Raw genomic sequence first — 14658 nt, 5'->3', positions numbered from 1 at the left:
AGCTACAACACTGATGTAGAGGAAACAGTGTGAGGAAGTAGCTTGGGGATGAGAAGGCTAGGGAAGCAGAACGAATTTGCCTCTCATAACAGCTGCTGCTACCTCGGTTTGGTCCTAACAGGAAGTCAAAGCATGCTCTGAATGAGACAAATTTAATCTAGCATAAATCCGCACTTACTGATGAAGGCAGTGGTGCCAGTCATCTTTCCGTGGTAATTGTCCCTTTTTCCCTTCTTAGCATGAATGCCTGTGCTAGAATATATACGAGTTCATTCATTTTCTGGGTTGTTTTTTTTTTTCCTCTGTGGATTTATTTCCAACTTCTGGAAAAACCTTCTGTGAGCCATTTTTAGTTTACAGTGATGACTTTGGGGAGATTTTTTTTTTTTAAGTCTTATGATTAGTAGTGTGAGTTTGCCAAACCTTCACTTCAGTTTATCTAAACACATCTCCTCTGAGCATTTTTTCTTTTGACTGCTATTTTCTATATTCTTTTAATAAGTGTCCTGATTTTAGCTAGTTTGCTTTCTTGAAATCATATTATTGCGGTGGATTTTTGGAGAGAAGAAGGGCTGTCCTTACAACATCTTTGAGTCTGAATATATTGCAGTCACTGTTAGTGCTTCTTCTGTGATACAATGACTAGCTGCCTGTGAATTTTTTACGTCCAAGTCAAGAGTTGCTCTTCCGTGTGTACCTTCTCTTGCTCACTGATCCAAGAAGCAGCCCTGTATGGCATTTAAAAGCTTCGTATCAGCTTTAGTCCTTCATGTGTTATTTATTCCCACATGGACTGACTTTTCCCCAGCATTCCCTAAGTAACTATTTGGACAGTATTAGTCCAAGCAAGTCGCACCGTGTGTTCCTCACCATTGAGAAGTTTTTTTGCCTGCAGTACAGTTGTCAGTTACTCTGTTTTTCTTCTTTTTGTCATTTGGGATCCCTAACCCTAAAGAGAATATTCTGTGTGAAAAAGGGTATGTGGCTATCACCTTGCAAGTAATTGGGTATTCTGGAATCATCCCTCTTCACGCAGGCTAACGTCTACAAAATCACAAGTTTTTTCTTCCTTTAAGCAGTACTGAAGATGAGATGATCTATATTGTCACCAAAAGTATCATCAGGCAAAATGCATGTTACAGATTTAACTTTCTTTCAGTAGTCTGTTATCTTAAGGTGTTAGTTTTCCCATAGTAATCTTGCTTGTTGTGTGGCTTTGGTGATTAGTGAAGCAGAACTTCATAGCACATGCTGCTCGAGACATTCAAATATTTAAAGAAGTCAAGTACATGAGAATTCTCTGGTAAGATATAAACCTGACTAAGGAGCCACCAGCTTTGCTGTCAGCTGCTGGTCACATAAACCCAACAGCATCTGGAAAAACTTTCTCAGCAAGGTTTTCCTTAATATAAAACCATTGTCTTGCTTGTCTGGCATACAGAGCTGGAAACTTTTCAGGGTTGATTGAGAGCTGTTGTGCTGGTCAGTGCAGAAATAGATTATTTTTTTTTAATGTAACATAACAAAGAACTTCAGTCATTCTGGATTCGTACGTTAATTTTTACTGTTGCAACAACTGATGTGAACTCTTAAAAGAAATACACAACACTCTAGGTGTGCTGCACGTACTGTGGATCAGTTTCTTATCACTGAATTATTTATACAGTGAAACATCAGTTGGTGTTTGAACCATCCTTTCTAGGGTGATACATCTTTTTGTATGGTTTTTGGCTTTGGTTAAGTAACTTTCTCACAAACTGTTTCTTTCTCCTCTTTCAGATATTTCTCTTGATTGTTTTCATGTGCATAACATTACTGATTGCTAGTCTTATCTGCCTTACCTTACCAGGTAAGTCTTCTATTGTAAAACTGATTAAAAGCAACTCAGCATGTTGCCGTGGTCAACAATGGCAGATGTTTTGAAACCATTGTTTAAAGGAGAAAACATGGGAAAATAGGTCTCATTTTTAATGGTCATGGGCTAAAATCTAAATGACAGAGGTTTCCATTTCCTTTGTTTTGTTGTAGAACAACATTCTTTTAAGGGCAGAGCTTCAATTGCTGAGACACTCTCTGTAGTAGTAATGAGAGAAAAACAGTATGATACTCTTGCACCTGCTTTACCACTTAAAGAAGGAAAATATATAGGTTGTTATGAGGTCTTCTACAGTATCTTCTTTAATTAAATATTCTGAAGGTGTCATCATGACAGGTCACTAGGAGGCTTTGAAGTGATATACGTACCACTTCCCAAATATGTATGAATAAGTACTTTAACCAAATCAAAACCACTTTGTAGTTTCTAAAATAATTTGGAACAAATTAAGACATTTAAACTCATGTGAATTTTATAAGCTGGCTACCTTAGTACCATGTCATTTTTACCTTCTTGTATTAATGATCCTAAAGTCAATAATGTGTTGAGATCAGAGTTACGAATTTTGTCATGGTTTTAATCGTAGTACATAAAATAATTCCACTATAATACCAGTGAATAGAAACACTATTAAAAAATGAAATAAGTCTCCCATTTATGTCAGAGAGCTTCAGAAGGCCCCTGAGTAAGTCTTAAAAAATTATACGAGGCAGTGAAATAACCCAAACATAGCTCATAAGATTTAAGTTCAAGCTTATGCACTAATTCATTATTGCCTTTGCAGTTCTGAAGGTTTACGTATTGCTGGTTTAATGAAATTTCAGGAAAAAAAAATCTACATGTATATTTGGCATCATCTGTCTATTTACGTAGTGCTTCACACATTCATGCTTTATGGGTATAGTATAAAAATACTGTTTCAGGCATAATACTATTTGTGCATTGATATTTAACAATAAATTTAAGTATTTTTTTAATAGGCATCCTTCCTTAATACATCAAAAGGCGTTACTCTATTTAACAGTGTTTGTGTTTTCAGTATTTGCTGGCCGATGGTTAATGTCATTTTGGACGGGGACTGCCAAAATCCATGAACTGTACACGGCTGCTTGTGGTCTCTATGTCTGTTGGCTGACTATCCGCGCAGTGACAGTGCTGGTTGCCTGGATGCCACAGGGTCGTAGAGTCATTTTTCAGAAGGTCAAAGAATGGTCTCTCATGGTGAGTCTTCAGAAAAAATTTCACTGAATTATCGAAAAAGTATCTAACCAAACTTGTATAATTTTTGCTTGGAGGTTTTACACTGCAATGTATACTATATTTTTCCTTTTCAGACCTTTTTGAAGCTTTTGCAGCTTACATTCCCATTGCACAGAGTAACTGTTTTTGGAAGCCATTTAACACAATGTTAAGCAAACAGTGTAAATAAGTTTGTGTATATATGTTTATATATATGTGTATGTTTTTCTGTTTTCCTTTAAAAGTGAGTATGTTATTATGAGCATTATGTTATCCAATGTGATGTGTCCTCAACTACATTTACATTTTCTCATACACTTGGAAGCTTAACTCAGGAACTCGATGTTATCACATAAAAAAAAAAACAACTAGTAAAGCTGATAGATGATGATGAACATGTTTCTACAAAGTAGCTTGATGCATATTTTCAGAAAGATCTTTGTGATTTGCCAAATCTTTGTTGTTCAAATTAATATTTTTGAATAAAATATCGTTTTTTTATTACCAAGAGTTCAGATTCTCATCATGGCAGCAAATTTATATCCCATCTTTTTATCATGGTTTTTGTTTTGAGGATTTTTATCATAGATTTCTTGCCTAAGTATAGTAATTTTAAACATTCCTAGCATAAATGGTATCTTGTGATGGACATGCTTGTGTGCTTATTGGATTATTGAAGACAGAAGAGCATTGTAAAGTGTGTATTTCATGTACTACCATATTTCCCAAATATCTTATCCATCGTTTTGTTTTAGGAAATCTTAAATTTGTTTTAAGAAAATTCAGAGCTAAAAATGTAATGCTCTACTTGTCCTTTGTCCCTTCTCCTGATCATGCTAATTATGTCAGAGTAGTTTTGTGTCTGATTTTTGGATGATGCACGTAAATGAAAAGAATTCTAGATTAGAGAAGCATTTAAGCATGAAGTCTTTCATTTTTAAGTCAGAAATATTCCATAATGAGTGAATTTTTAAGATTTGGTTTTCACTGGACAAAAATTAGCAGTTTTGGAAAGATTCTTCTCTAATTTTCCAACATATGCAAATGCTGATTGTAATGAAGTGCCATTGGGTAGTACTCCCTACTGATAACAGTAAACAGTGATTTTTATGGTTTAAAATTACATGGACACCACTAGGCACAGTCAAACTTTTCTCTGGAGAAGGACCCAGTCTTGAAAACTTGCATTGCAAAACTATGTATGTAATTAAAATTATTTCTAGGGCGTCTATATATGTGAATTGAAGGTCTGTGTAGTTTTTTTCTCCAGCTTCATCTGTGTGTAGTTGACGTTGCATTTTTAAGTGTAAACAAAAAGAAATCCTCGGATAAACATATTAAATAGATGTCTTGGGTTTTTTAGATAATGAAGACATTAATAGTGGCTATACTGCTAGCTGGTGTGGTTCCACTTTTGCTTGGTCTTCTGTTTGAACTGGTCATCGTTGCCCCTTTGAGAGTTCCTTTGGATCAAACACCTCTCTTCTATCCTTGGCAGGTCAGTTGCTCACATTCTTCTGCTGTTGATACATTTCTTTACTTAGACGTAAAAGGTATGGGAGTTCTTGTTTCCTCTTGAGTCGGTGCTTCAGAACATTTCCCATGTTTCTATATGACAGAGAAAAGACACCCAGTCTGGATGTGAGGATTATTTAAACCAAAAGGATATGCTTAGGAATTTTGAGTATGAAAAGTTGAACTTTGTGGGATGACATCAGAGGATCTTTACATTTCAGTGATCAGACAGACACTTTTTTCAGTAGCACAATTGTAAAGTTATGTACAAAAGTTGGTATAGCTGTATGTACTTATGCACAGACATACGTATTCTGTCTGACCTTTCTGGAAAGCTTTCTGCCTACAGCTATGCAGCAAGAGGTTCAGCTGATTATTTTTTTTTCCATACAAATTTTTAATTCAGTGATGATACACACTATAAATGAAATTTTGATATGCTTTAGAATTATTCTGGTTTTAGGTTGAGATCTCAAATCATTAATACAAGATTTTGCAGTAGTAGTGTTTTGTTTTTCTTCAGCCAAGTCTCATAGGTTAAGGGAGTGCAAACTTTTTCCTACAAGTTGGTGGAAGAAATGAAGGTACAGTAGACTGAGTGACAAACGCTTGCATCACCTAGGCTAAATTATGAAAGAATTAGTAACTCAAAGAAACCCTAACTGAGGGAACCATAACTCAAAGATCTAGAATGCATACTACTAAATAACAAAGTGTTCAGGGATAGTGATTTTTCTAAACTGTCCACAAACAAGCTTTTCTTTCCTTTCAGTATCCAAATGTTTGAGAACCATAATACAAAGAAGAATTTGACTGCTAATTTAAATATTCCATTATTTTATAGTACAAGTATACTTTGGAGATGTCTGTTTAAATAAATGTCTAGTAAGTCAGGACATCATGTGATTGCAGCAGTAGATGATCATGGTTTCCAAAAAGTTTTGGAAAGAATTTGTAATGCTTGAGATTCTGAAAATTCTTAATTTTTGCATGTTAGTCCTTTAAAAGTTTGCAATTAAATATACTGAAATATTTGATTTTCATGTGGCAGAGTTTCTTCAAAATATTGAATTAGAGGGATTTGAGATTTTTTCTAAATTAAAAAGGAGGTATTGAAACTGAGAATAACTTCTCTTTTTCACAGAAGAATAGAGCTGTACAAATGTTACATGCCAGAGCAAACATGAAGCAATTTTTAACACTGACTTTTTTAGTAATAAGTTTTTAAATTTTTTTAACATATCTGGGGTAATACACATTAGCAAAAGCTGTCTTTTTAAATATTTGGTTAAAGAAAATGTATTTCCCCATCAGTTTAAGAAAGTTAATTAACCTATGATGTCTTAAGTCTTACCAGTTCTGTAGCTATTTATTCTGCCTTGTCAGCCTATACTTTGCATTCTGGTTTTGCTGGTTTTTATTGAAGAGCCTCTTACAAATATCTGTCATTCAGAAAGGATTGACTCATGATATGCAGTGTTTACTAAACGCCTGTAGTTATATTGTCTTCTTTTAATTCCATGCCATAATAATTGCAGTATATAATAAAGCATAAATTTTCATCTGAATATTATGATGTTCTTTTGTGAAGAGCATTGCCTTAATTTGTTTAGCTTTTCTTACATCAGTTAGGGTTTTGTGAACAATTTAAAATTTAAAAGACAAAAAAACCAACTTGTTTCCTGACTTGTGTGAGCATCTTTATATCTTCTTTATATTTTTTTTTTTTAAGGAAATCAAAGTAACTTATTTCTAGGTAAATGTTAGAAGTGTTAATTAGTTTGTACCAGGATGTTAGTCTGTTGCTTTAAGTAAGTGTAATGCTTTTATTTTGTATTTGCCTTTGGTTTAATAGCAGTAGCTGATTTTCCTGGTTCCATGGAGCTGAGTATTTTACAGATGTCAGTTGAGCTTGAGAGCATCCTCTTTTTCTCAGGAGTTTGCAGAAGATGTCACCTCTTGTAAACAATGTCCTATGTAAATAGAAAAGTAATTATCTCTTCACTTATAAGTAATAGTAACAAGTCGCTCTACAAGCTTTTGGTTGTTAAAAAGATGTTAATGTTAACAGTCCATTTTTACAAAATTAGGACTGGGCTCTTGGAGTTCTGCATGCCAAAATAATTGCTGCCATAACACTGATGGGTCCCCAGTGGTGGCTGAAAACTGTTATTGAACAGGTAGGAAAAATTTGTACATGTGAATTATCTGTATGATAAATTTTGAACGTTTTTTGAATGTGTGAGTCAGAAAACAGAGTTACCGTTGTAGTGATAGTGTAATTTGAGTAATTGTGTAAAACTCAACTAGTCTTGTAGAATTTCTTTAAATTGTATAGCCTAATCCATTAAGGTACACTTAACAATAAAACAAAAATAAACCTCAGCAATTTGAAATTAAGGAAATGCTGCGTATATGTATATGCAATTTTATCAGGTTTGTATTAAAGTGAGAAACATCATTATTTCTTCAGATTAATTCACATGTGTCCAAATACCGGACTTTATTTATGGCCACCACTCAAGAACAGAGAATTTCTGCCTTCTCTAGAGCTGTAGAGATTCCCTCATTCATAGAGGGGGAAAGACGCCATTTACATTCTCCTTTGGTTGTTAAGCAGTTCTGAGTCACATGACCTGTTGCTTTCATTGAAGTATTTTTTTCTTGATTGTAACTTTTAAGTTTTACACGTGTCATCTCAATGAAGTATCTCAGTTGTTTGTCAGAAAGTAACTTTTCAGCCCTGCACTATATGTGATGGCTATGGTGTGTGTACTGTACAAAAGGTGCCTCTCAAGTCTAGCGTGTAGTCCCAGTTATTAAACCATTTACTGATCACTTTAGGTGTCACACTGGAGAAATGTAGTCTTAGTTCTGTGAGTACTTTTTCATGCATACCACGGCTCTTCCTTACATTTGGAATGCTCTCCCGGGCCCGTTTGTTATACACGCACTCTCCTGAGCCATCCTTAGAAATGGTTACATCCAGGCTGTGGGAGAGAGGCCATTGTCTAGCTGTATGTGGTAGCCATTTGAAATAGGTGTTTTCCAATGATTAGTCTAGTCACGTTGGGACCTTAGCACCTCAAGAATTTGGGAGGCCCTTCTTCAGGCACAGACTCCACATGCAGAGGCTCCGGTCTGTCCAGCCAAGTACAAAATAAGATCCTATTTTCTGCCTGTGTTACCAAATTTAATAGATTTTCTGTATTAGCATACACAAGAACCTCTTTCAGCAAGTTCACAGCATAAAGCAATCCCAGGTCACCCACAAAACCACCATCCCCAGCTCTATTTAATAATCTTTCATCTGGTCCCTTGCACTCCTGCAGCCAAATTAGAACACTATTCCAGATTAAGTTGCTCTCCTGGGAACTATTTAAATGATTTCCCGGGACTCCCCTGATAGAGACTGGCACAGAGTTTTTGCTTCTTCAACTGTGGCCATCGTGGTTTTCTTTAAGTTGGGAACACCTGTTTCCTCTCATAAGAATTGTGTAAAACCTTGTAATTATTACTATAAGTGCAAAGCATGGCTTTCCTGATTGATCCATTCTATTCCTAACGTGCTCTTCTTAGGTATATGCAAACGGGATTCGTAACATCGATTTACACTTCATAATCCGTAAACTGGCGGCACCCGTAATCTCTGTTCTCTTACTTTCCCTGTGTGTACCATACATCATAGCTTCTGGCGTTGTACCTTTATTAGGTATGTATACATTCAGAATATCTGTTTATCTTCTGATGGTTTAGAGCAATGTAAATATACCTGTGGAAATAAAGCTTCAAGCTCTAGGTTATTTAAATAAAAAATAAAAAATACTATTCTGCCAGCAAATGTAAATGCTTAAGGATTGCTGTGTCATCTTAACAGTTTGGGGTTTTTTGAGAAATGCAATACACTATTTTGACTGGCTTTTTAAAGAACCAAGTGCAGGATACATGAGAAGTATAGGACTGCATAATATCTAACAGCAGAAACGTAGGTATTTAGCTAGTTTGGGAAATGAATGATTAATTCATTTCTTCTTTTGACAATCAGCCTCTAATTTTAGTCTCTAAGAGCTATGCTGAGCTGAGGACATCTTTTTGGACTTGTCAGATTCTAAAGAAAGCTTAGAACAGGTGAAAACACTAGTTTTGTTTTGAGGTTTTCATTCAGTATTAAAATGTAAACTGTAAATATTATTTTTTTTCAGCCTTTCCTATCTCCTCATAATTGTGGGAAATAATTTTATTAGAAGCAGGGTAGATATGCTTTTTCATCAACAGTTGTCTGTTGCTAGTTAGTTTTGATGCTAATGTGTTCAAGAAATCCTGTTTTATTCTTCAACCTCTCACTTTAATGCAGACTTCTGTAGTGTCATCTTTCTTCCAATACAAGGCATACAGAAGTCAATAAGCAAGAAGAGCTGATAAGCCCAATTTTTTTCCTGTCGATTTTCACTGTGTTAATGGAAAACTTTCAGCTTTAATGCTTCAGATGAACAGCAGCTGGATCTCTGAAATAAATGGATGTGTTCTTTATTTCACAGCCCTTCTTCTGAAGTTACAGTATAATAAAAAGCAGGTACAGAAGTTGAAATGTGTGAGTAACTTCAGCAATGTTAGATTATGTGAGGGTTGTGCCTTGTTTTGTAGGAGTTACTGCTGAAATGCAAAACCTTGTTCAGCGACGGATTTATCCTTTTCTGCTTATGGTGGTGGTTTTGATGGGAATTCTCTCCTTCCAAGTCCGCCAGTTCAAGCGCCTTTATGAACATATTAAAAATGACAAGTGAGTATATAGTGTGGGTTTTTTAATTTTTCCACTTTAAATTGTGTTGGCAACTTCAGATTGCATTCAGGTGTTGTAGATACTTAGGGCTAAAAGGGATTTTAAGCACCATTCTAAACAAATGACCCTCTGAGGCAGACCTAAACTCTTCTTGGCAAATGTTTTATCTGTGGTTCAGGTAGATAAACACAGGAAAGATTGGCTATAAATGGAAGACACTCCCCTATGTCTAACCCAAATGTTACCCCAAATGGTGCCGATTGCTTGTTTGTCTCCCCCTCTGTAGTACTGAAGGACAGGTGACTGCAATAATTATGACATATCTGGAAGTAAAATCATGTCTCAATCTGCTGTTTATAAAACCGTTTCTCCAACTTTTTCCACCTGTTTTTCTTATTCTTTGTACTCATCAGCCCAATTAACCTGTTAAAGGATGTTCAGTTGATTTGATAGTTTTTCCTTACCAAATTTTGTATTGTTTTCTGATGTTTTCAGTAATTACTACTATTACTCAGATGCCTGCTAAAATACTCATTTCGCCAGTGTTTTTTCTGGTTAGTTTCTAAGCTTTTTTGGTGTTATTACCTTATTTTTTCTGTTACTCTAATTACCTTCTGTGTTGCTTATTTAGAAAAATAAGTTTTAGACCCCAGCAACTAGTCTTCCATGGCTTCTTTTGTATTGAAAAGGAATAAATGAGTTTGTTGTATTCATGTCCTGAGTTACCCTAGAACAGTTTTGCTCTCCGCGGACTATAAAAGGCGTCAAACCTAAAATAAACTTCTTTGAATCTTAGATTTTAGGAACTGCCTGATACATTAACTATTTGTTGTAAATGTGAAATTAATAGTATCTAGAAATATTAAGAGAATTGTAACTAGAATTAAACTTTCAGCAGATCACTTTATATTTTAGCACCTTTTATTTGATCAGCTGATTTAAATCCTGTTCCCTACCTGTTTTCATAACATGTTCTGTAGTATTTGGCCTAATGTAGTATGTATAGCAGGTATTTTTATTTACAAACGGGCTTTGAGCTAAATGTTAGTATCTTTCAGGCAGAACGCATACTGAATTGCAACTTGCATTAATGTTGCAAGTTGATTTCTTGTGTAAATAAGACATAAGGATACAAAGCTGTGAAAATACATCTAAGTGAAAACTACTTGGATATTAAATGAACTTCTTCAATGTTATAACCATCCTTGTAGACAAGGAAGTTTGTACAACTTAAAGTAATGATCTCATTTCAGGAAGTAAGCAAACATAGTGATGCTAGCCAGTAGAGATTTATGGTTTAGAAATATTCTTAATTAAATCTTTCATGTAACAAATTTCAAGAGCATGTACAAGTTTTTGTGAGATTCTAAAATGTACAAAAAAAAATGTGATGGCCGTTTAGTTATAGTACTGTGAGAAAAGGAGCGGTGGTGAAAAAGTTTCTAAAAAAGGTTTCAGGGAAAGAATTCATAGGTGCATGTAGAACCAGCATACAAACAGGAAGCACGGAAAGGAATTTAGATGGCAAAAAGTAGGAGCGTGGAACGATGATATAGAGGAAGTAAGGAATAATGTGAAAGGTAGGAAAACTGCTAAGCTGATGAGATGGTGAAGCAGAATTTAAGTAAAAGAATCTTGCAGCCCTTGGGCTTGACATAGAGGAGCATTAGGATATTTTCTCTCCCTTTAAGAAAGATTGAGCTGCAGTAAAGTTATGCCTTTACAATATTTACTTTTTTCAACCAGGGTTGTTTTCATTTGATCTATGAGTTGAGCCTCTCTCACTCTTACCCAATGCATGTTCTGCATTGTGTCAGATTCTTTTTTTTTGAACTTATAAAACCAAGTGAAAGTGCTCGGGAGGTTCTATCTGAGGTGTTGTTCCACTTGTTCAAGTGGCAGTGGCTCAAACAGACACTACAAAGATGCTCTTAAAAGTATCATCTAGCAAAGGGGCCAGGTATATAAATAATGCAAACACATTCTTTATATTTCATATCTTCATTCAGCTTGTATATGTCTGAATTGTATGACTACCAAAGTTAAGGCTGTAAAGAAACCTGAAATGCCTGTATTCTGGTATGAAATGCCTGAACGTTGAGAAAAAAGATGAGGATGGTTGAAGACCATTAAGGGGGGAGGGATCACTTGTAGAATAACTTTTATTAAAATGAGAAAGCTACTTCTGCAGCAAAGGAGACAAGCGGATTTGTGTTAGAGAATTATATTAACTTTAGTTAATTTCTCACTGTTTTTATTTAATCCCAGGTACCTTGTTGGGCAACGACTTGTGAATTATGAACGGAAGTCTGGTAAACAAGGCACATCAACAACTTCACCTCAGTCTTCACAAGAATAGATGGTCATATTAAACATCTTGACCTTCCCTTTGCCTTTACATGTCCTTTTTTCATAGACTCTTCTTCAGTCTTTGGATATCTCTCCCAATAATACTCTCAGCAGTGTTTTGGCTTTTGTTAGTAGCATCCGGATAGCAGTTAAGGCTGTGTTCCTTATCTGCATTTTCTGATGTTATCAATGCTGTCTGAGGTCTGTATATGTGTAAATAGAAGTATCCTGACACCCTAAAACCTTGGATTAAAAAGAATGTGCATTGTACATCTTTAAAAAAAAGTATATTAATTTATTAAATCTAGTTGTCACTTTATTTTGGACTGCTGTTCTGTTGACAATGTGCCACAAAGCAATAGTGCAAAGAGGCAAGATGTTTTTATAAAATTTGGAGCTTACTTTATGGTGTTCATAACAGTTCTTATTGTAGTAATATAGTATGATTTTTCATGAGTGGAAAGGCCACACAGAGAATATCAAAAGTAAATAACTGTCTTACAGTCAGCAATGAAGTGGCCGTGGTGAGAACATAATGAACTATGTATCTTGCTGTCAAGTCTTTTTTATTATTTTGTATAACACCAAAGCTGTTGTACATTTTTCTATTGCCTGATTGTTTTTCATGTGTCTGAGTTTGTAATATTGTACAGTTGCTGTTAAATCAAGAAAATATTTCCTCTTCTGAGAATTCAGATGTACTTGTTGAGGCTCAGCTGGGTTTTTCTGTTTGATTGAGGGGGGTGGAGGGTGGCTTTGGGAATCAGCATTTCCTGGCTTGAAACAATACATAAAAAATTTACTAAGACTAGGTGGTGGAAGCATTTAAAGGTACCGAGGAAAATTAGATAGGTTCACAACTTAAATTGTAGCCAATTTCTTACAATAATAGAATTTTTCATGACCTCGAGAGGAGGGATGAACCTTATCTGATGTGTTTGCACAGAAACAAAGAGCATAGTGTAAGTAACATTCTGACCTGGTCTTTAATTAAAGAGCTTGAAATCTGTTTTTCTGTAAGTTACCAAAGTTGCAAATTGTAGTATTAATTTTATATTTCACAATTACTTAAAAAAAAAAAAAAAACCCGACCCACAACAAGAAAAAAATCTCCCTCAGAATTGGTCACTGTGAATTTCTATGGGAATAATATTGAGGAAGTGATTCATCATGTACCATTTATTGCCTGTGGGGCAGGGAAATACATATGCTATTAAACAGGCAAGGAAAAGTTAGATTTCTTTGCAAAGACACAGTCAAACAAGAGCCACCAAATCAAGTCTGTGTCATTTCTAGATGTAGATAGAGTTATTTTGCAGTAATGTTTGGGGTTTTTTTATGTAGATATTTTAAAAGAAAATACATAACAGTATCACAGAGCTTTAAGTAGCATCAAATCACATGCTTAGATTGCTGTATCTTTCCTAGATTAAATGGGAGAAATGGGAACACCCATTGCAGTAATCAGAAAATTGATGGAATGTTTAACTTGCTACTCGGTACACTGTCCTTCAGTATTCTGTACTTAAACATAGGTGTATATAATTAATACTTGAGAATCTGGCAGGTGCTTTGAGAGAGTCATCTCCTTTTATTGATATTGCATCTCTGACCTGGTGTGTTTTAAGCTAATGTCGTCCAGGCTGTGATGGTAGTAGTGCGTTTTTGGTGTCTGGACTCATGTTGTAAGGCAGTGAGCACAAGCCAGATGCATGTAAATCTAGTGGCAGGAGCTTCGGGCTGTCACTAGCAGAAGATCAGAAACTACTATTTTACAGACTTAGTTGTCCTGATGGTTTTCAACCTTTGGAGTGATTTATTAGGAAATTTCCAGTGAAATGAAATCATAGAAAAATATCCAAAACATTTCTCTCTCATTCACTGTTACTGACTACATGGTAAATTAAGTATTCGCCCCATATATTTTTGATGTGCATAAATATTGCATTTGACTATTTACAGTGGTGTACATTGTGGGACAGATATATTTTCACAAGATTAAATTCACTGGTAACATACATTCTTACTCATGCCAAGATTCTGTCTTTGACATATCTTTCATAAAGAGTTCCGAAATGGTCTTGCCACTCAAATATTGCGAGCACTACTGTGTACCATGCAGAATTTGCAGTAGTGTGGTTCTTGTAACTTTGTGTTTTTATCCAGACAAACTGGTCTTAACATTAAAATTTATTAAGAAAAAGCCTTTGTGCTGTTTCTTATTACTGTTATTTTGCACGTAATGACAGAAAAAACTGAATTGGGCCAGTCATGTAATGTGAACTGTAGCTATTTTAATGTAGCTTACATTACCTGTATTCACTCTTTGTTATGGAGAACTGGTTTCAAATCAAACTGTTGTGGTTTTGTACTGCTTTACAGATCCCAGGTGAAGTTTGTTTCTGAAACTGTCCATTGCAAACTTTAAAAAAAATTCATCTCCTTATTTTTATGTGTGTTTGGGGAAAGTAGATGGAGGTTGTATAGAACAAGAATTAAAGAACACTAATTTTATTGTTTTAAATTTTAATAGTTTGCCTTATTGTGCCGTGCGTACTCCTCTGGGATAGAAACTTGATAGTAAGCATGTAAGTTAACTGGCTGTTACTAAGACAGCTGACGAGCTCTGTACCAGTGGCTTCCATCTCTGCTAGAGTAATACAGCATGCAGTGATCTCGTATTACTCTTCAAGTGGGAAAAATTCTGTGTGTGCGCGTGTACTTTCAGCACAACTTCTGTTGACCTTGGGTCTTGGATGAAGGGGTTGGAGATGCATACTGGCTTAACTGTATCCCCTTTGTGATGTTGAGTATCTGATGCTGTTAGTAGTTCTACCGGCCTTCGTCCAAGAACTGTCAGATGCCTCTGTAGTTATCTTTTGCATACTGAAAGTTAATT

At 35.3% G+C, this 14658-nt stretch overlaps 1 protein-coding gene across 1 annotated transcript in view; it reads left to right on the top strand.

Moving 5' to 3' along the window:
* MARCH6 (membrane-associated ring finger (C3HC4) 6, E3 ubiquitin protein ligase) overlaps positions 1-12391 on the top strand; it is a 46668-nt gene extending 34277 nt beyond the window's left edge. Inside the window, exons 18-24 of the mRNA XM_009883797.1 lie at positions 1780-1849; positions 2916-3097; positions 4479-4613; positions 6721-6810; positions 8210-8342; positions 9275-9410; positions 11679-12391. Coding sequence (XP_009882099.1) covers positions 1780-1849; positions 2916-3097; positions 4479-4613; positions 6721-6810; positions 8210-8342; positions 9275-9410; positions 11679-11769 — 837 coding nt within the window. The 3' untranslated portion in view covers positions 11770-12391. The remainder of the gene's footprint in view (positions 1-1779; positions 1850-2915; positions 3098-4478; positions 4614-6720; positions 6811-8209; positions 8343-9274; positions 9411-11678) is intronic.
* Positions 12392-14658: the final 2267 nt, after the last annotated feature.

Source organism: Charadrius vociferus, unplaced genomic scaffold (genome assembly GCF_000708025.1).
Source record: "Charadrius vociferus isolate BGI_N301 unplaced genomic scaffold, ASM70802v2 scaffold103, whole genome shotgun sequence".
Lineage (NCBI taxonomy): Eukaryota > Metazoa > Chordata > Aves > Charadriiformes > Charadriidae > Charadrius > Charadrius vociferus.
Note: the sequence above shows the minus strand (reverse complement) of the source record. Positions and strands in the feature narration are given on the sequence as shown.